This window comes from Clarias gariepinus, chromosome 13 (assembly GCF_024256425.1).
Source record: "Clarias gariepinus isolate MV-2021 ecotype Netherlands chromosome 13, CGAR_prim_01v2, whole genome shotgun sequence".
Taxonomy (NCBI): Eukaryota; Metazoa; Chordata; class Actinopteri; order Siluriformes; family Clariidae; genus Clarias; species Clarias gariepinus.
The window spans coordinates 15,957,611-15,977,673 of NC_071112.1; the positions used below are offsets into that span (position 1 = coordinate 15,957,611).

General features: G+C 40.1%; 1 protein-coding gene across 1 annotated transcript in view; it reads left to right on the plus strand.

Moving 5' to 3' along the window:
• kif26ab (kinesin family member 26Ab) overlaps nt 1-20,063 on the plus strand; it is an 81,591-nt gene that overhangs the window by 26,744 nt on the left and 34,784 nt on the right. Inside the window, exons 3-4 of the mRNA XM_053509594.1 lie at nt 4,191-4,676; nt 11,834-12,000. Of these exons, the coding sequence (XP_053365569.1) occupies nt 4,191-4,676; nt 11,834-12,000 (653 nt within the window). The remainder of the gene's footprint in view (nt 1-4,190; nt 4,677-11,833; nt 12,001-20,063) is intronic.

Sequence of the window (20,063 nt, forward strand, 5' to 3'; positions counted from 1 at the left end):
ACAACATGCAGTTTCAGGGACGAATATCAGTTGATTACAGTAGCAGAAATGATGACAAAGTGTCTCAGAGAATCATAAATCAAATAGCAGTGAACAACTGTGCCTTGTCAATTTAGAAACAAAGAGCAGCATATGTTTTTCTGGGCACCCTCTGTCTCTTATGCGTGTGCACGTGTCCTCTCTCTCTGCTTGGCTCGCTGCCACACTTGTATGGGTGTCGGATTGGAACTCATTGGAGTTCATTTCACTACCTGCCCCCAGTCTCTCTTTGGTCTGTAGTGAGCATTTCAGTAGAATAAAAAAATATATATAAACCAACACCAAAACTGAAGCTAGTGATGTATTGGTATAGCGAATGTTTGTTCATGAGTTTCAGGTCGAAACCCAACCTGATGACTTGCTGAGTAATTGTTCAGAAAGTCAGATCTGATGACAGGATCAGCTTCAGACCTAAGGAGCTTTTAGCACCAGTGGAAACGGTAAACACAAAGAAGTGACTAATCACTGGGCACACATGCATGTTCTCCTTGCGAGTCTGCTGCTGAGAGTGATTAAGCCCACGGGGGGTCCTGCTCAACTCCCAGCACGAAAGAAATCTCCGATCCTTAGGATTGACTCTGGCATGTGTGTGAGAAGGTCAGTCGAGATTAGGTCTGGATGTGGCCTTCGGAGCCTACTCAGTGTAATCTGCATTAATGGCTTGCTGTGAGAACGCCCTGCTTTCCTTCTGTGTCACTTTGGGCATTGTAGCAGCAGCTGCTCTTGTCATCCACACACCCCTGTTCTGCTCAGGGGGAAACCCCTTATTTCACTTACCTGTGTGAAATGCTGGCCTGGCATCCTGCTGGCCCCAGCTGTTCACTATAAAGCTAAAAACAATATGTCAGTTTGTATTTACTGTGTATTAAGTTGCTCTTAAGCCTGACTGTAGAGATTCGAAAACCTTACTGGGCACAGTGCGCGCTTCTTCCATTAGCTGTTAGTTTGTTATGCATCTGTCCAAGCTCGGATGTCAGATGGAGCATAACCAGACATTAAAGCATTAATTCAATGCCTGAGTCCAACAGCCAACTCACATATATAAATAAATGAAAGTAAATAGAAATGTCCTCAATATCTCTTATATAAACATAAACTCTATGTATGGGCATGGGTGCTTTCTTTGTGCGAATGTGGTGAATGTTTTGTCACCTTTACACTTTTCTTACAAAGTAACAACATGTACAGTGTATTCACACGCATATTCAAAGCATATATTGTACACTCAGTTTGAAACAAAATGGTATCCGTTTAAGGTCCCTTTAAACGAGGTCAGCCCCCCCTTGCAATTCCCCTTGCATTTAGAGCCACCGTCTCGCAAGAATATAATGCAGAATCAAAACACCAACCTGTGTGTTTTTTTAGGCTTTGCATTGTATATTTGTGTCAAAGATGTATAAGACTCACTTTGTCAGACGTATGAACGAATCCGACTTACAAACATGTTTCCGGAACTGAACTCATTTGTAAGTTGGGGACTTACTGTACTTTAATATTGACTCGGTCCCCCTTTTGGACCCACTCTGCCCACAATATTTTGGTTTTGATTTTGTTTCTTTCATAAAATGTAAATAATGAAAATGTAAGCAGTATTATTAATACCAATATATGGATTTATTTCTTAATCATTATATCTTTTTAGTAAATATTATTTATGCAGTTGTTATCTCAAATATGTTGTTTCCATTTTGGTGTTTTGGTGTGTTAGGAGACTTATGGTTGAAGCTCACTCATGAGCATGAGCAAATGCAGAGAATGTGGAAATCTTCAGCAGTAATGCTGTTAAGAATCAAAAATGTCAAGATACACATTTTTGTTCACTGCATAATTCCCAATTTGTTTGTTTTAATTACAATAAAAATTTAACTTATTTTATTATTATTCCAAAACTGTAGATTTTTTTTGTAGAATTTGTAAGAAATTGTCACAGGATGTCTTTTTTTTTATTTCACAGCTAGTGTAGTTGTAGCTTGAACATCAGCCTTAGATTTAGAGATGAGCCTGACATATAGGTGTATGTTGTTTGCTAAAATGGTCTCTAAAATAGAAATGGTAAATTTGTGTCTTGCCAAAGGACAAAGAAAACAGATGAGAGAAGTCTGTATTTTTTTTTTTTCGTAATTTTCATTTTTGAGTGCTTACAGCTGAACCCCTACTTTCCAGATACACTGGGGTCAAGGTTTTAGCTGTGGCCTGATGTTACTCTGCTGCCTCCTTATACTCTTTTCTGTCTGTTTTTCCACTTTTGTGTTTTTTTTCTTGTTTTTTTCAAGTTCTTCTTCTCTTTCCCATAAATCCCCCATATTTCCATATCTACTGCCTTCTCAGTCCTCTGTTTTCTTTCATTGTAGCCCTTGTCTCCCTACCCCCTCTCTGCCTATATCTCATCATCATTAGTTCAGCAGCCAGACAGACCGAGGGCATGCATGCAGTCATTTATCCTACAGTTCTCTTTGCTGTTCTTTAGTGGCTCCTAATCAGGAGATAGTGTAGGCTTTCATTCATCCCCAGAGCTTCATAAAGCGACTGGCAATGAAGTAATGCAATGGCCTACAAACCCGCAGGCCAGGAGTCTAACCGTAATCATTTCTCATTTTTCTCTTTTTTTTATCACTTTCATTCTCCTTCATTTTCTGATTCACTTGCTGCATGTGTAATTTGCATCACCTTTCCATCCCTGCATCCTGAAACACCATCTTGTTCGGTGTTGTTCCATTTAACCTAAAGTCCTGAATCCGCACAACAAAGACTTGGCCTACAGCCCCCACAATGCACCAGAAGTGAAAAGAGGTCACTGCATGAAATGTTATTATGTTTCTTAAATCATGCCTTAACAATGCACACGGGGGGTAAAGTGCCGGATACAAAGGCGAGCTTATTTGCGACATGAGAAAAGTGGCTCGAGGTATCGGGAGGAAGGTGAAGAAAAAAAATGAGACAGGACAGCATGCATGTATGTGTGCTGTGTGTGTGTGTGTGTGTGTGTGTGTGTGTGTGTGTGTGTGTGTGTGTGTGTGTTGTGTGCGATACTGGGAACATTAAAGCTTGTGAGACCTAGGCCTCTGGCTACCTCGAGTTATATCGCTGGCTCTGCTCAAACTCTCAGGCTTCAGTAGCTGGTTGTTTATCTTTCAGATCCTCTTTAAAAATTCATGCATTATTTTGAGTGGGTGATTCCATAAGGAGACTGTTTAACAAATCCCACCATTAGCTGCCAAAGCCTTTAGATATTGCTCCCCGTAGGTCTACTGGATGATCTATGACAAATACTAAGTCATTTTTTTTTTTTGTTCTTTATTCTAAATCTCAGAGCAGAGTGTTTATTGTATGATTGATTACCATAAGTGGGTAAGTTACAGTATGGTGATAGTTAGATTTATGTAATGTGATAGTCTGAGATATAGTGAATACTGAATAGTATATATGTATTATGTAGTACTGTATTTACGTACAGTATGTGTTGCTACAGTGAGCACCGTACAGAAGCTCAATGGGGTGGAGACGTCCTGGAGGACAGTTACCATGCCATGCAATTTTTTTTAACTTGGTGTAGCTGTCATTGTCTGGCTCCATACATTACATGCATTGCGTGGTTTAAGGCAGGTGATCATCTCGTCCGCTCAGTGAATGTGTCAGTGCTCTCTTTCTCATCATGATTACCACCATCCATGTGTGAATCTCAAAGGTCCTGTAAACATTTTCTCAGCCCCTGTCCTACCACAATGCCAGAACTTTGCTCCTTTTATGCCTCTCAAGAGACCGGAGGTTTATTTTTGTTTCTCCATATGCATCTCTGTAGGAGAGATGACTACTTTCCTGTGTTTTTAAAACATCAATCATGCCCCAGCTTGTAACATGTGTCTTCATTTTTTCAATAAATTTTGCTGTATTGCAGAAGATATGTCTTTTTTGTAGTTGTAGTGGTATTGCAGAGGATTGAGGCTGTATGTTGTCAGTGTGTTCTCCTTTAAAATTTACATTCATTACTGTTGGCTTACATTTCTATTTCAAAGCTTCTTTATATCGTGTCTTTACACTTTCATTCCATTCTTGAATTGAAAAATTCTTGAGTTGTTGCAAGTGTGATTTTTTTTCTTCATAAATATAAACATATTTCGAAATTGCTCATTGTCTCGTCTTTGTTTCCGCAGGACCCTGGTTTTGCCACTTTCCTCTTCGATCAGCTACAGATGCCGGACTGGCTGGTGCAGGGTGGCCATGAGGGGGCAAAGTGCCCAGTCTGTGCCACCCCCATACAACAGTTGAGACAGCAGGCTCTGCAGGCTCTTCAGGACCTGTGCACTGGCGCGGACTTGCCAGTAGTGCCAGCACTGGCATCTAAAATATTCAATGCAGAGTCGACTGGAGTGACCACGCATGGTGTGCTCACGCTCTCCTCCAGGCCCTCTGCATCAAGGATCCCTCACCCAGCACACAGCATACATAGCATGGTGCCGGTGATAGAGCAGCGGAGGGGTCTGGGCTGGGCATCCAGCACTAAGCCGAATGTACAGGTCACTGTGGGAGGAGGAGCTCTGAGTGGCACGCTCAGCTCGGTCACCATCCAAGCCCAGCAGTACCTGGAGGGCATGTGGAGCATATCACGTGTCAACAACTTCCTGCCTCAGCCAAGCCCGGTAGGTGACACTTTTCATAGTTGATATCAGTAACTTTATTGTATATGTATTGTTAATATACAATGCACATTTTTGTATTGCTAATAGCATTGCACATATACTGTATACGTTTGTAGGACAGGAGTGAAAGGGATTGGTTGAGTGCAGCCACCAATAAAAATAGAGATGTGTCAGATTCTCGTATGCAGCATAGGTTACATACATATAGTCTCATGACTTGTGTCTAACTCTGTTCTTAAAAATGAAGAGAGACCAGTTTGGTTTATGGCTTTTTGAACCACCTGCTGGTATTTAAATCCATATTTGTTTTATTTTATGTTTTTGATTTAACAAAAAGGACTTGGATAATAAAGCAGGTTTGTAGACATTTGTTTTCTAATGAGGCATTTTAGCTAAAATAGATATTTTCTATTATTGATTAATTTTCTTTATTAAAATCCTGATCTTGGCGCTTTACAGATATCGGTTAGTTGTGTAACCTGTAAAACCAAGTTTGATTAATTGTTATTTCTCTGTCGGTATAGGCTGAAAACTATTGTATAAATTGTACTAATGTAGTGAGAATTTTCTGACATTGGTGAAGAGCCTCTTCATTAATTTCTCTGTTGTTTAATGGGAATGTAGCCATCATTTGTAAAATGGTTGAGGTCATCGGTAAGTACCTGTTCTGTGTAAGCAGCATCGAACAACGCTAATTTATAAACATCTCAACAAACTTCAACAGCTCTTATGACAGAAAGTGAGATGGAGTGCTTGAGCTTTACATGTCATTGATTTTCCTGTTGTGGAAATAGAGCAATTATGCACCTGCCAACCTCGAATGAGCAATGAGAAATTTTAATCACCTCCTTCTTATATGTGTGCAAATTAAGAGTTTGTAATTTGTAAAAGGTTTCGATGGGAAAGTTCAATGTTAGACATGTTTTATACAGTATTCAGAGGTGTTTACATTGATTTATGGATTTCTTGAGCTTGAGTTGGAGATAGTACAAAAATAATGTTCTGTGCATGTCCAGGAATTGTATCGCAAAAAGTTTCTTCTTGTGCTTTTGTGAAAATTGACTTATTTAATCGACTTAACCACAAGCAACATGTCAGGAATACTGATGAGGCGTATTCTCTAAGCAGTATATAGAGAGTATAAATTTTCTGCCTGTTAAATCAAAACTGGGACACGTAGAGCTACTCATTCCGACTGTAAGTCTACCTTTTTATGACTGTTAATAATTGCCCTGAATTCAATTCAGTACTTTTTTGATTTGTGCATTGCATTGATTTTAAAACCCTATCTCCATACCGTTTCCTCCTGCGCCTGGATGGACTTACATCTATCTACTAATGAATGCTGAGTATGACTGCGGCCTCATTTCCCTCATCGCTCTAATGTCAACAAGTGCCTTTGTTTTTCTGTACACCCACAACTGTTGAGGCTTTTAGCAGCCAGCGTGTGTGCTTCACATTCAAAAGGCATAAAAACCTTTAAGTCGAAAAAAAGCTGCGGTGATAGAATACTGTCACAGCACGAGTGGAAAAGCCAGCAATGCTGCTGGGAGTGCGAAGCTGAATGCCTAGTGGTGTTCAGCAGCAAAACACACAGTCAGACATATGTATGCCCAGACACACACGCATACACACATATACACCAACCATGGAGAATGGTGTCCCCTCAGGGCTGCGAACGCATGCCTCTCTCCACCATGCTGAAATTCGCCTGCTGTGATTTGGAAAGCCTTCCTTTCTTTCATTACATCGACATCTCAGCAGAATGACAAAAAACCACGATGTGTGTGGGTTGGGTGTAGGAGGTTGGGGGTTGGTGTGGAGTTTGCAGAGACAAGAGGTAGGTGCTTTAATTTGTAAGAAAGGTGGCATGATTTCTGTAGGGAAGGAGTGACATCCAAAGGCTTGGAGATGGACCAGGTCTGACAGCGGGCCTTTAGAGATGCTACTGGTGCTGAATTGCCTTAGGGCTTTGGCCTGCTAACCTTGGTAATGGGCCACCTGCAAAAGAGCTGCTTCAGGGAAGAGAGAAGAAGAGATATAGAGAACAAAGTTAATCTCAAAGCACAAAGGCAGAAGCTAGGACCAGGACGTCACTGAAGTGAGATGTGTATAAAGGGCACCATGCATTTTAATTAGCTTCTGGAGGAACCTGTTTGGATTGCTGTATCACATTTTGGAAAGGATGACAAACATACCAGTGATATTTTTGTAATAATTATCAGCAGAGGCTCATGATTATATACTGTCTAGCGTTAGATTGGATAATTACTGCAATGATTAATATGTTTCAGCTGGCAACAGTTCTTTCAACCATAACTAATGCAGTGAGTAGCTTCTCATTTCTTCCATGCTGGATGACGTGTCTCATAGTCAGGGAAAATTATGGGCCTGCATCAAACGAAGAAAACAGCTAAGGAGCTTAAATGATTGGAATTGGGTTGAGAACTGTCCAATGCATTTTTAAATCTTGAAAGGATGGGGTGACCCTTCAGATTTGCAGAAGAAATGTGGTCAGAAAAAAAAACGAATGGGTGACATCAGAGATGACTTAACCACTTTCTGAAGGTGCATTATGAAAAATCGCACTCATGTTTAATAGTGCATTATGTGAAGAGAATTCATTGATTTGCGACAAAAAAGCTGTGTGGACAAGAAAACCCACTTGTTAGTTTTGTTTCATACATGGGGAAGCAAATGGTTGAGTTTGTTAGGGAGCAAAAGATTGGACTTGAGAACAATGGTAAAAGGTCATATGGTCTGATAAGTCCAGATTGAATCTATTCCAGAGTGATGTGTGTGCCAATGTAAAATGTCTTGCATAAGTTTTTATGAAGTGTTTTAACTGTTCCATGATTAAATGGAATCTCAGACCAAAATTAATGCAACTCTGGACTTAAATATTGTGATGCTGCAGGTTATCAAAACACTGGTATGGTGGATATGTGCCATCTCCAAAGCTAACGGCAGTCCAATGAAATATTAGAGTGTTTGACGTTTTATTTTGACCAGGCAACGTTGATTCAGGGTGGCACGGTGGTCTAGTGGTTAGCACTGTTGCCTCGCATCTCTAGGGTTTGGGTTTGATTCCTGGCCCGGCTTGTTTTTTTGTCTCTGTGTGCACGGACTTTGCATGCTCTAGAAATGGTTTTGAACGTCATAGGCTGACTTCCCTGACTTTTTGTTAAAATCTAAGCATGGGGCAGTATAAACCATATCCTAATGGATCTTTTTAGGGCTTGTTGCAATTCCCATGTTTGACCCCTAGGTGTTTAAGCTAAACAGAATAGGAGCACGTTGCGCTATCGTTGTGGTTATGATCTGGATTCGGTTTACATTTGTCAAATAGTAACATCTTTAAAAGGGTTGTTACTTAAAATTTTTTATTTCAGCATAAGTGAAAATAAAGATATGAATGTAAAAGTTATGAAGAATAATATTTGAGGCATGATTTATATAAATGGTTTTAATAATTATATATTTACCTTTTAAAATGATTGCCACTAAAATAGCAGAATGGCTTATTGGAAAGGAGGCCAATAGTTTAAGTGCCACAATCTGTTATCACATTGTGCACTAATCCACTGCTGTGGGAGTTACAAGGTTTCAAAGAATGCCACTGTGCTGTGTTTGGGTGAGGCTGTGTTGTGTTCCATAAGGTCAGGTATGGACACTTCTGTTGTCTGGTGAAATTCACATGTAAACCTCCCTATCATCTGTTTCCTTTTGGAAGCATAATGGCCCTTGTGGAGTTATTCATACAGCAAGTGGGAAAAATGTTGTGAAAATGGTTTCATATTTTGACCGTGTACGCCATTCACAGTGGATTTCATTAGCTGACATGGAAACAAGAACGATAGAGAGACTCTCATTTCCATCCTGAACATGACCTCATTTATCTTTTGACCTCACTGTTTGCTCAGCAGCGAAATTAAATTATTAGAGCATAGCTGGCAAGGATTTACTATGTGGATTATATATGAGCTGGAGTAACCCAGTTGCTTATTGGGACTTCAGGTGCAGGATTCATTAGGGCGCTTCTACAGAGCGATACCTTCAAACTAGGTAACACAAGAAGGAAGAGAGAGGTTGATAGGGAGAGAAAGAAAGGGGAACTCAGACAGGGAATGTATGCATAGTTGATTTGACTTGTCCGACGAGCCTATTATTATTCGTTGGCTCTTTTATGTCTCTGAGGTGATACGAACACCATATGCAGGCATAACTTAATGATCTGACCACGAGCTACAGCACGTTTAGCCTTGTTTCTTTGTCCGTCACTCATGAGGTTGACATAAAGGCTTAAACCACATGCCTGTCAAACCATGGGGTTTTCTGACAGCAGCCTGACAGTGTGTGTGCATGCATATTTGCAAGTGTGCACATTTATTCTTAGACAGGTCTGTGTCGCCCCATAAAACATTCATCCTGTTGATAGGGGGCCTGGCGTTCTCTTGCCTTATCTGTGTTAGGAGCTTTATGTATTGCACAAATAGTCACACATGCACAAGTGCGAAGCTGTTTTTATATCACAGCTTATGTGAAACTGGAATGTTACATGCCATGATCTCTCTCCTTGTCATGTTTCTCATGTTGTGGCTATATCATGTTATCGCTTTTATTTTCCATTGACATTCAAACATGGTAATATTCCTTAAACCATTCTTGCAAGCTTAGGACATGCATTTCCTTCCTGTAATTCGCATTTAACTCTGGATTTTCTCATCCTATCTAATTTTGCAAAAGTGTCACACATCAATACCTAGTTTCAAGAGGAAAATGCTTTTGTTTAGTTCTGCCTTCTATTTCAAGTGAATGTATGCATTCGAAGTGTTATCCCAATGTTAAGACTGAGTGGAAGTTTATTGCAGTACCCTCTTTCTGGAGCTCATATGTCATTGTATCTATATAAATAGTCTCCCTGTCAGGATACTGGCAGTGCATGCACTGGAGGCCATATGCTTTATAAAAAGATCATAAATTATGTTATTTTAGTTGCCAGACTGTTAATCCAGGGTAAACATGGGGAAAGTAACTGGAATGCACTGATAAAACACATTTCTTAAAATGGCAGGCCTTGTTTAAGTTAAAAGATGTCAGCTGTTTAAAGTGATTAAGTCTTGGCGCAGTCTGGGAAATGGCCCAGCAGCTTACATACAAAACAAGCTTTTGGCAGTTGATATTGATCACAACCTTGTTCTGCTTAGATACTAACTCAGTTAGCATACAAAGAAGGAGCCTGGCTAAATAAAGCTATTCACATCACTCAAGTAGGGTTAGGTTGCAGGCTAGTAGTTTAGACAGCTTAGTAAATCTATATAAATAAAAGAAAGGTTTTGTCTGTACATTGGTCAGAACTTGCTCTTTTAATGATGTGTTTACATTTCATACATTGAAGCAACCTGTCTTCTGTCTGTCTGTCTGTATGTCTGTCCAGTCAGAATTCATCGAAACTCATTGATTGAAATCAAAATGTTGACGAGAAGTTGTTGCAGTTAAAATTGTTAGCATGGCAAGTAGACCGCGGGACAGAAGTTAATTAAACTTTTGCATAAGTGAAATCAAAATGTTGAATAAAAGCGACGTTATGAACACTTTTGTGTTGGATTTAATAATCTGCTTCAGAATAAGATACTAATAAGCTACTTGCTCAATGTAAACAAACACCTCCACCAATAAAAATCTAAACTGAATATTTTTACTGGGATTAGTTTATATTTTCACCATTGAAATAACAGCTGTGAAGAGGTATAAGTGAATTTTGACATGCTGGAGTCGATTAAAGATAAAATTTCATCTGTAGCTGATTTACTTTTTGGATTTCTCATCTGTGATTCACTCTCTAATTACCGAACACATGGTGTACTTGGCATATTAGCTTAAACAAGGCGAATTCTCTTCATATTAATAAGTTATGCAGAGTTCTGCCGTACAGAAAGACAGGCAGACATGTACAGTATGTGCTTATGTGTGTGTGCTTCAACCTCGAATAATATTACTGATTACATTAAAGCTGATCAGCTTAATTCTTCCTTTAACCTTTTAGCTATTTCTAAAAACTCTTTTCCTGTCACCAACAGGTATTAATGATTGTTCCATATATAAACTTTAATAATTGTATACTTTACCCAAGAACAGACCTAAACTGTCATAATATTTAGAGCTTCAGCTCTGGAATAATGGTTAATGCTGCTAAGACATTTAAATTTGAATAGATCACACAACCTGTGAATAGCCACTTTGAAAAACATTTCGAAATGAGCAGCTAAGGGAACAAAAACATCATACTGCTAGCTAGATATGTATTGTTAAATCCGTTCAAGTCTGTTTATTAGAGTAAACTAGAGTAATCAGTCCACCACGAAGAAAATCTGTATTGTTATATTGGAAAATACAAAATATTTAATATGCATGAATATGCGAATCAAAGGAGGGCATAAGGTCTTCAGCATCGATAATTACACCCACTGCATACTAATTAAAACATCTGGCAATTCCAGTATGACAATTTAATTTTATATCCATAATCAATTAAACTGAAGGATTCACTCCAAATTCTGAAGACCCTGAGACGCACAGCTCAGACTCACACCGGAAAATCTAAAATTGGAAAAGAGAAACTGTTGTACCATCAGAGAGGGCTTTACTGGCCCTGATAGTTTGCCAGTAAGTGTTTTCAAGTCACACAACCTGTCTCACATGTCTCCATTATAAACCTCAACTGGTATCACAGACAGATCTTTGGCTAGATGTGCTCTTCACCTTGTCTCACTGACATCGGGCTCATGCATTTGGAGCCTCTTCAGCTTCCTCAGGGTGCCCTCATTGACTCTGGTCAGGGACAGATCACTTCTTTCCTCCTCTTTCTCTTTGCAGCAGCTTTTGTTACCCTGTCGAGTCCCTTGCCACCTGAGATATGTTTACTGTTCTTCTGTGGCTCATTATTTCTGCTTTACTAGTTCTATTGGCAATTTGACGCTTCCCCATTTGGGGGTTTGTTTTCAGTTTTCCTGGCAACGATTGTAGAGATAATTTGCACCTAATTATCAGACTAATACATAACATAACAAGCACAACCATTGTCTATACATGAGCGCGTTTATGTGGAATCGTGATATTGTGAACAGCTCTGACAATTCCTGTGGTGTTCCTTTCAGACACATGGTCCTGCAGCTGAGCCAGATCAGCCTGCTCCACTCTCCGACACAGGAAGCAGTTCTGTCTCCAACAACTCCTCAAAACAGAGGAGTCCAGTCCAGTTTGGCCCAGCAGTAACGTTGTCCTCTACCCAGCCTACCTCAACCACAACGTCCTTCTTCATTAGGTAAGAGCTCTGAATCTTTTAATGAACAGAAATGTATTTTTTAAATACTTTATAATGAAATGTTGTGTCAGGTCTGTCTGTGAGCCTAAGGAACAGTGTTGTTCTTCTGTGCGGACATGATGGATGGAATATACCAAGCAATAAAAAAATGGATTTGTTACTCCCTTCATGCCATTATAGCATGGATTGTGTGATTAACTGGTTACTCCCTGGGTGTAGAGATATAATAGAACTACAACAACGGGCACTGCCACCTGCAAAAGTACTTCCAGGTCGTGCAGCAACAAAGAGACAAGACCTCAGAATGGGACAGGGTTAAGTTTTGCCGCTTGATCTAGAAGCACATCCGTGTTTTCTTTGGACATAATCTCAAACAAGCGGATAGGCAGGGAGGCCTTGCTTTGTCACTGAAAGAGAAGCCTGGGAGGGAAAATAAACTTGTTTTTTCCCTTTTATCACATGTTTAATGGAGAAGAGAGGGGAAATTAGAAAGGGTAATGGCTGCAACCTTTCATTACATTACAAATATTAGCCTTTGCCAAGAATTTCTGGTAGTTTTCTTGGCACCGTACTTACTTATTAACCTAATAATTCCGATCAGTCATCAAATGCAGGTCTAGGACACAAAGAACCTCAAAGACTAGGACTATATTACAATTAACCATAATAGCCACTTATTTGGAACATTATAAACAACAGATACAGGTCTTTGTGGAACCGTGTTTTCTTTGTTGGAGTGCAGTTGAATTTAGGTGCTCACGAGAAGAGCTGGCTGCTAAATAAACCTGATTCCTTTTGTCAACTCCTGTAAATAAACTAAATGGACTCTCCTGCACTTTAGAAATAATTTGTGGGTTTTATCCAGTAAAAAGAAGCGAGTGAAGTCCAGCTTACCTCCTCTTATCTCCTGGTGTGCACTAGTTTCTTCCCCACTTGTGCGACATGTAGCAGGCTTGCTATATCAGCAGTGTTTTCTTGTAAATGAAATGATAATTAGAGTGCAATTAGAGTGGTGAGGCGGAGGAGAGAAAGAACCCATCTTGTTTGCTCTTACATCGCCTCTTTTGCTACTCCGCTCTTGTCAGTTTTTCTCAGCATGCCCTATTTGTGTGCCATTCGTTAGCCACTCAGCATGCATGTCTAATTTTAATTGTTTATCTTTTAGCCTTGACTTGTTGAATTTAACGTTAAGTTTCCTGGCACAGATTGCACATATTAAGAATTTCTTACAGTGGAATATTAATATACTTTTTGCTCTTTACATTTATATTCATGCATACATCTAGCTTATAGTCTAACCTTTGAAGTTCTCAAAAGGTTAGGATATATAGTCTTTACTAAAATATTGGTCATAAGAAATTTCTGCAGCGGCCTCAACCCTCTGCGATGGATTGGCACCTTGTCTTGGTGTACCCCGCTTCGTGCCCTAAGTTTCCTAGAATAGGCTTCAGCCCCCTCATGACCCAGGATAAAGTGATATAGATGATGAGTGAGTGAGTGGTCTCAACCCTTCTGCTATAGAGATGGCCAGTGTTGGTAGTTTGGACAAACACTAAAATTAAGAACAATCGGTGTAAATTTTCCTACATTAAGGTTAAATTTATAAAATACCAAAGCACACAGAAAACTTTCAAGATTTGATATAATTAGAACCGCATGATACTACAGTGTTTAAAATTTTTTCTTGGAGATGCTTTTGACTAATTTAATATAAATGCCTTAAGAAATGAGATAAGGCAGCCAGTGCTGAGGTATGAGGAGGTATTGAAAGCCGAACGAGAGTGATAGATGGCTTTTCAAGCGCTCCGTATTACGAAATGCTTCTGTTTGACAAAGCATATTATTAGTATATTGACATTCTCTACAGCTGCCGTAATGAAAACAGACAGATGTGTGCTCTAGATTCATGCGGTGCTCAGTTACAGTGCAGCCCTCTGAGCTAGAGGCTCGAAGTAGATGTGAACCAGGCTAGAATTGATTGATAGAATATAATGCCGTTCAGGATCGGCCCATGCTCCATTGGTTTTTAAATGGATGAGAAGAAGAGAGCGCTGGACTGGGAGAACAAAGGCACTGTCAGTTTGGAAGTGGAAAGGAGAGAGCACAGGATGGACAGATGAAGAAAACAGTGGTGATTGATGTTTTTTTTTTCCTTTTCGGAGAGAATACATACATCTGAAAGAGGTTGAGAAGTTTAATAGCAGGCTGTGCACTGGGTTTGAAAAGCTGTAACTTAAAATGGAAAGCACAACAAAAAAATCACTTCAGGTTTAGGCCCTGAGCACATCTTAGGGCGTTTTGCACATTAGGGTCCCGGGATCGTTTCCGAGAACACTTGACCCTTAAACCCAAATCCAAATACACATACAAATATTTGGAGCACTTAACAGGTGCAGCTGCTAGCATTTCACTATACCTGTAGTTTCATCGCATACCTGAATGTTACTTTGTATGTACGTGTACACGGGCAGCTATTTGGCTGGAGAACACATAAGGAACTGGTTGTGCTTTCGTCCAGCTGCTTGTCCAGGTGAGCCTAGGTGGTAATGACTATGATTGGAGTAGGAATTCCATGATAATTACCCCATAACAATCCAGACTGGTCCCAGACGCAGCTTGGCCTTTGTGGTTGACAGAATGCTTTGTGGCCTAGGCCCTGGGGAGTAACCATAGTAACAAAGTGTTTTCGGCAAGTACATACAAAGGTAAGTTAATGGCATGAGCCTAACAAACATAGCTGTAGTGTGGAAAAGAAATACACACAGGTGGAGATTTGCTACAAATCAGAAATGCAGACCTGTTGCTTTGCAGAGAGCCAGAACTCCTTATATTTGAACCAGATTTATGTGTTTGAAAAGAAGAAATCACTTTCATAATGTGATCATACACAATCTAACACTTTTATATACAGTACATCACAATTTTACACACCAGCTGTATTAACCTTTGTCCTCAACAGAAATTTAATAGTTACTTAATGATTATGAGCTACCATCCCAAATTAGTCAGGTTACCCACGGGTAACTGGTATTGCCCGTAATTTGCAAATGTCCCTAGGGTGGCCCATTTAAAATCAATTAGGTACAAGAATGCATCTCTTTAATCACATTGTTAAGCTGATTAGCTTCCTATTGCTGCTCCAGAATAGCATAGATTATGGCATAGATAATACTGCTAGGGACTGTAAACAGTAGGATACCACCCCCTTTTACATTCACGCTGCCTGTGTTTATGCTAATGGGTGGTCGTGGCCTTCTCCTGGCTGAAACGGGGGTGGGATGAAGAAAGAGTTATGGGGGATGGTTTTTTCGAGACCTGCAGGAACAGGCAAAAGCCTGGGAGAGGGAGAGTTCAGAGTTCACTCTCACTTAGCTCACATGCCCGCACGCACTCAAACAGAAGTCGGTTAAGCTGATAACATCAGCTCAGTGCGTAAGAGAAGAGGATTTTGAGAAAAAGAGAGAGACTAAGTGTAAGTGATTGAGAGACAGAGACGAGTAATGTCATTAGGAGAGGCAGAACCTTGGGAAGCATAGAGCACAGGTGAAGAGTGTGTGGAGGGAAAAAAATTAGGAAATTGTCCATGGTGTTTGGCAGATTTTTATGCCATTTCGCTAAATCCCATCAGGGAGAAATTGGCAAAACAAATTAACGCTGAGTGGATTCTGCCCTGGAGCAGAGCTGGAGCCTGGTGTTCTGAGGATTGAGAGAAACAGCGGTGGAGCATGGACTGACAGCAGTGCAGCATGGGTGATGTCCAGGGCTGAGGACATACATACACACACTCACACACCCACAGCAGCTGGGTCTTCCTGCTCTGGAAAAGACGCACATGCAGAAGTAGACATAGAGGACGCTACGCAAGCGGGATCGGCCATGGTAGGCAGGGTAGGACTGATTCTTCAGAATACTTCTCCCTGCTGGAGCGCTGAGACTGTAGGGGACACAAGTTGGAGCACCACCATGAACCTGCTGTAAGTCATTTCACTACTATGTAGCTGTGTGCTTGTATGACTTATGTCATAAGTCATTTTAATTGCAAGCTAATATAATTGAATAGGCTGCATTTAATTGTCTGAAACATGCTCTGATAAGGCTCGAATCTACAAAGCAGTTGTGTTCGTCAAAAAACTGATACAGACATGTTCTGGTTACATCAAACTTTTGTTCTTTATAAAACAATGGTTTGTATTTAGTAGGGTTTGAGCTGTGATCAGGACAACAGCAGCTTGTTGTGAGTGCAGTTTTTCTGCTTTGTTGGCTTTACCTAGTGTTTACTTTGAAGCTGGGAGACCAGCTGGTGGTCCCCGGTTGCAATCACGCTATCATCTGTGTGTGCGTGTGCGTGCGCATGTGTGTCTGTAATGGCCATGGAGTATAAGTAGGAGCAGCTGGGGCTGAGTGGTGGGGAGGAAGGGATATACTCTGCAAGATAAGCCAAGGTGTGAAGAGCTTGCAGTAGACCGTTTGAGTGCTGGGGTGGATGGTGGAGGTGTTGATGGATCTATCACCCTGAGCCTCAGGGATATGCTCAAAGATTTGTCCATTTCCTGTCCTTGGGGGTTCTGAAAGGTGATGTGTTCGGGTGAATCACTAACCGCATAGTCTGTGTGTCTGATTCATCAGTAATACTGGCTTGGAATTGTGGAAACTCTCTGACTACATGTTCTGACTCCTGATTTAGATGAAAAGTCATGCCGGTCAACACGTGGTTTCCCACTCCTCATTATTTTTCCAAAGACACACAAATAAGATTTGTTAGTAGCCTTTGTACTGACCAAACAGTCCATACTGCGGTAATTATCACCTTGAAGGAGAACTCTGAACAATGTGAAGTGAGTCACTGCTGCTGTGATGTCAAATTGCTCATGTGATGCTTGGACATTGCTTGTATTTGTTATGTTCCTCTTTCGTTTAAAACAAGAATGGTTTTAAGATGTTATAGGAACAACAACTCAAACCATAGACACTTAAGCCGAGAACACACTCTTAGACTACTTTGTTGACCCTTTCACACTGCATGACTTTGATCACTTGCTTTTAGTTAATTGAAGGGCAAGAACCATACACTTTGCAAAATTGTACCTGGAAAGATGGCGCAATGTCTTTTCTGCAAAAAGAACTGGATATATAGTAAATATTTTTTTTTTAACTGCACTGACATAAATTATTTGCCATTTGTTTTTATTTTGGATGTTGCAGACATCCAGGTATAAAAAGCAGTATGATTGTGCATACAATTTGGTCCTCGTCCTCACAAATAAACTGATGAAGAACCTGGTCTGCTGTGTAGAAGAGCAGATGAATTTGATTTCATTTCAGGCTCTCATTGGGTGTTTTTTTTATTTATTGCTGTACTAGTTTGAGAGGGGTTTTATAATAAGTGGTCCATCCTGACCCTGTACAGTTTGGGGAAATGATATGATTTGGTGAAGGAGCATGGACTTGTGCACATAAATGAGATGAATTGTCACAAATTCAGCAACCGTCCTTCTTAAATCATTGTCAATATAAACTGGGAGAGATATAGGCAAGAGATGTCTCCAGCAGCCCTCAGACCTTTACTACTACAAATGAAAGATGCAGTGTCAGGAAGTCCAACCATAGTCCCAAGAGGAAAAGGACCAAACCCTCAGGCAAATGAAAATCTGCTGAATCATGACTGTACTATTACAGCAATGCCTCAGTATTCTCCACCACACCATGAAATGAAGAGTGGGAAAAAAATGCTGTCAAATCAATCTTTCAGGAAGTTCCCCTGTGGCCTGATGCTGGCCTCCTGCTAGGAGAGGGACAACTGTGTTTGCAGGTCTTCAGGTGCTGAGAAGTTGTTCTCACAGATTGGAAACTATTTAGTTATATGGAAATATCCTCTGTCATCTGTGTTTATCAATCAGCCTTTCAACACAGGTCTGTTTAGATACCTCAGGCTACATTTCATCTACAAGAAATTGCCTTGTTTGCGTTCATCCCTGCAGCGTTCACATGACAAGCTGAGGTCAACTCAACTTCTTGTCTAGATTAATAGCACTAGTTGCTTTAGCTGTTCAAACTTGAAATATCATTCTGATACCTTGTTTTAATTAATACTTAACAATATTCAGGAGAAGACAAATGAAATGTCCTCAAACTATGGGGCAGTTCATCATTTAAAAGGGTTTCTGCTTGTAGTAGAACATTTAAGTTGACACGTTGTTTTGTTAGATTTGTTTTTACCCAGGGACTAAGCGTTAAAGGTTTTATGACCTGTTGTCTTTTCAGTTACATATTATTGTAGTTGCACATAAACCAGTGCAGTTTATGTTTCCTTTGTTATGGCGAGAAGAAAGTAAAGCTGGCAGCTTTATCCCCTTTTCTCTCATCTCTGATCGCTGGTCTAGTCTGGTGCAAATATTTTTTTGAACTGCTGTAGCTTTCATGCTGTAGTTGAATTATTAACAAATACGCTACAATTCAGTTCCTGAAGATCATGGTTTCTTGAGTGCTACTGCCCTCTTCACCATTGTCAAGTGATTTTTTAATTGGGTTTAGGTCTGGAGATGTCTCGACTAGATTTTTTCACAGGGACCCCCATTATACATGCCATTAAGTTTTTTCTTAATATTTTTGCCCAACATTGCAAGATGCTAATTTAAATAAATCCATTTAAAGTTTTTACATGGGAAAAGCTAAAAAAATAAGCAAAAACTATAGAAAGGCACCAAGAGCACAAAGGAGTTAAAGGAGGTAACTTGTTCTTTTCAGCTTTTGGAGTAATTAGATCTAGGTATGCTTTATTAGTATGAGTCTTAAAGATGTCAAATAACAGTGGATTACCAAATATGATGAATTAGTTAATAGTGTATGCATTGTGTTTTTTTTTTTCTTTTTTCTGAGCAGTTTGTTTGCAGCACATTAGATTTTAGGCTGTAATCAGTTCAAGAACTAGACCCTGCTAAAAATCTATTTCTCATTTCTTTGACTTTCCATTTGTCTCTCTCCTGCTCTTCCACTTTCCCTCTTTTTCGAAAAACTTTTTTTTTTCAGAATTAAGTTTAGAGTTCACTTAATCCAAGATAAGTAAATCTAAGTAAATTCTTAAATGCTTAATTTGGCAAAAAGAGCATTGGCGATATTGATTTATGGCTCTCGCTTTCCACTACCGTGTTGTTTTCCTTATAGTTCCTGCAACTAATTTAAAAGCTGGTTAATTATCCTTTGTGCTTTGAACCATGTCTTTTAAAAATTGACATCACCCTGTGAGGTTTCGACAACATCCATCTTACTGCCAATGAGATTTTTGCATAATAAGTACTATTGACATCTTCATTGCTATTGGGATGGGGCACTAAAAAGAAAATGGATGATTCTTCCTCTCTGAGCTTGGGTTTATTCTTTCGATGCTATCTCGTGACCTGAATTTTTTTTTGTTCGTAGATACCCAACTTCTACCACACTACTACCATGGTACTTTGGCTTGACCACCCTTATCCTTTACCTAAAGAGCACCTTTCTGCTCCACCCTTTTTTTCTACAGCCCTGCCATTCCAGCATTCTCTTTGATTAATCACTCACAAATGTTCCCAGCAGCCACTGGGACCGAATGTTGTGATAGCCCTCAGAGTAGAAGAGTGCAAACAAATAAGCACAAGGTGTCCTCCATGGCAGACAGTGATTAATGAGGTTGAGATGAGGGTGGAAATCAGAAGTGAGGAGTGCTTTTGTTTTCCTTCCCTTCTTCGTGCACATGCCCGATTCTGTCATCATCCAGTGCTGTTTTCTTTTTTACAGATCCTAAGTATGAGTTTGTTGAATAAACTGTCCAGATAAAGTAAAGGAATCTCGTCAGAGCACCCAGTGTCCTGCGCTGATTTGTGCGACTCTTTCGTGCCAACAGCTACACGTGTTTGTGCTGCAACCAAATTCCCCATTGTCACTAATCTGTGAGAGAAACCTGATGCTGAGGGCTCATTAGCTGCCATGCTGTTTGCAGCCGTGCACAGAAACAAGAAGGAGGAGAGATGAAAGTAGATGATAATCTCCATAAACAGGCAGGGAGAATGGGTCGACTGGAGAGTGAGCAA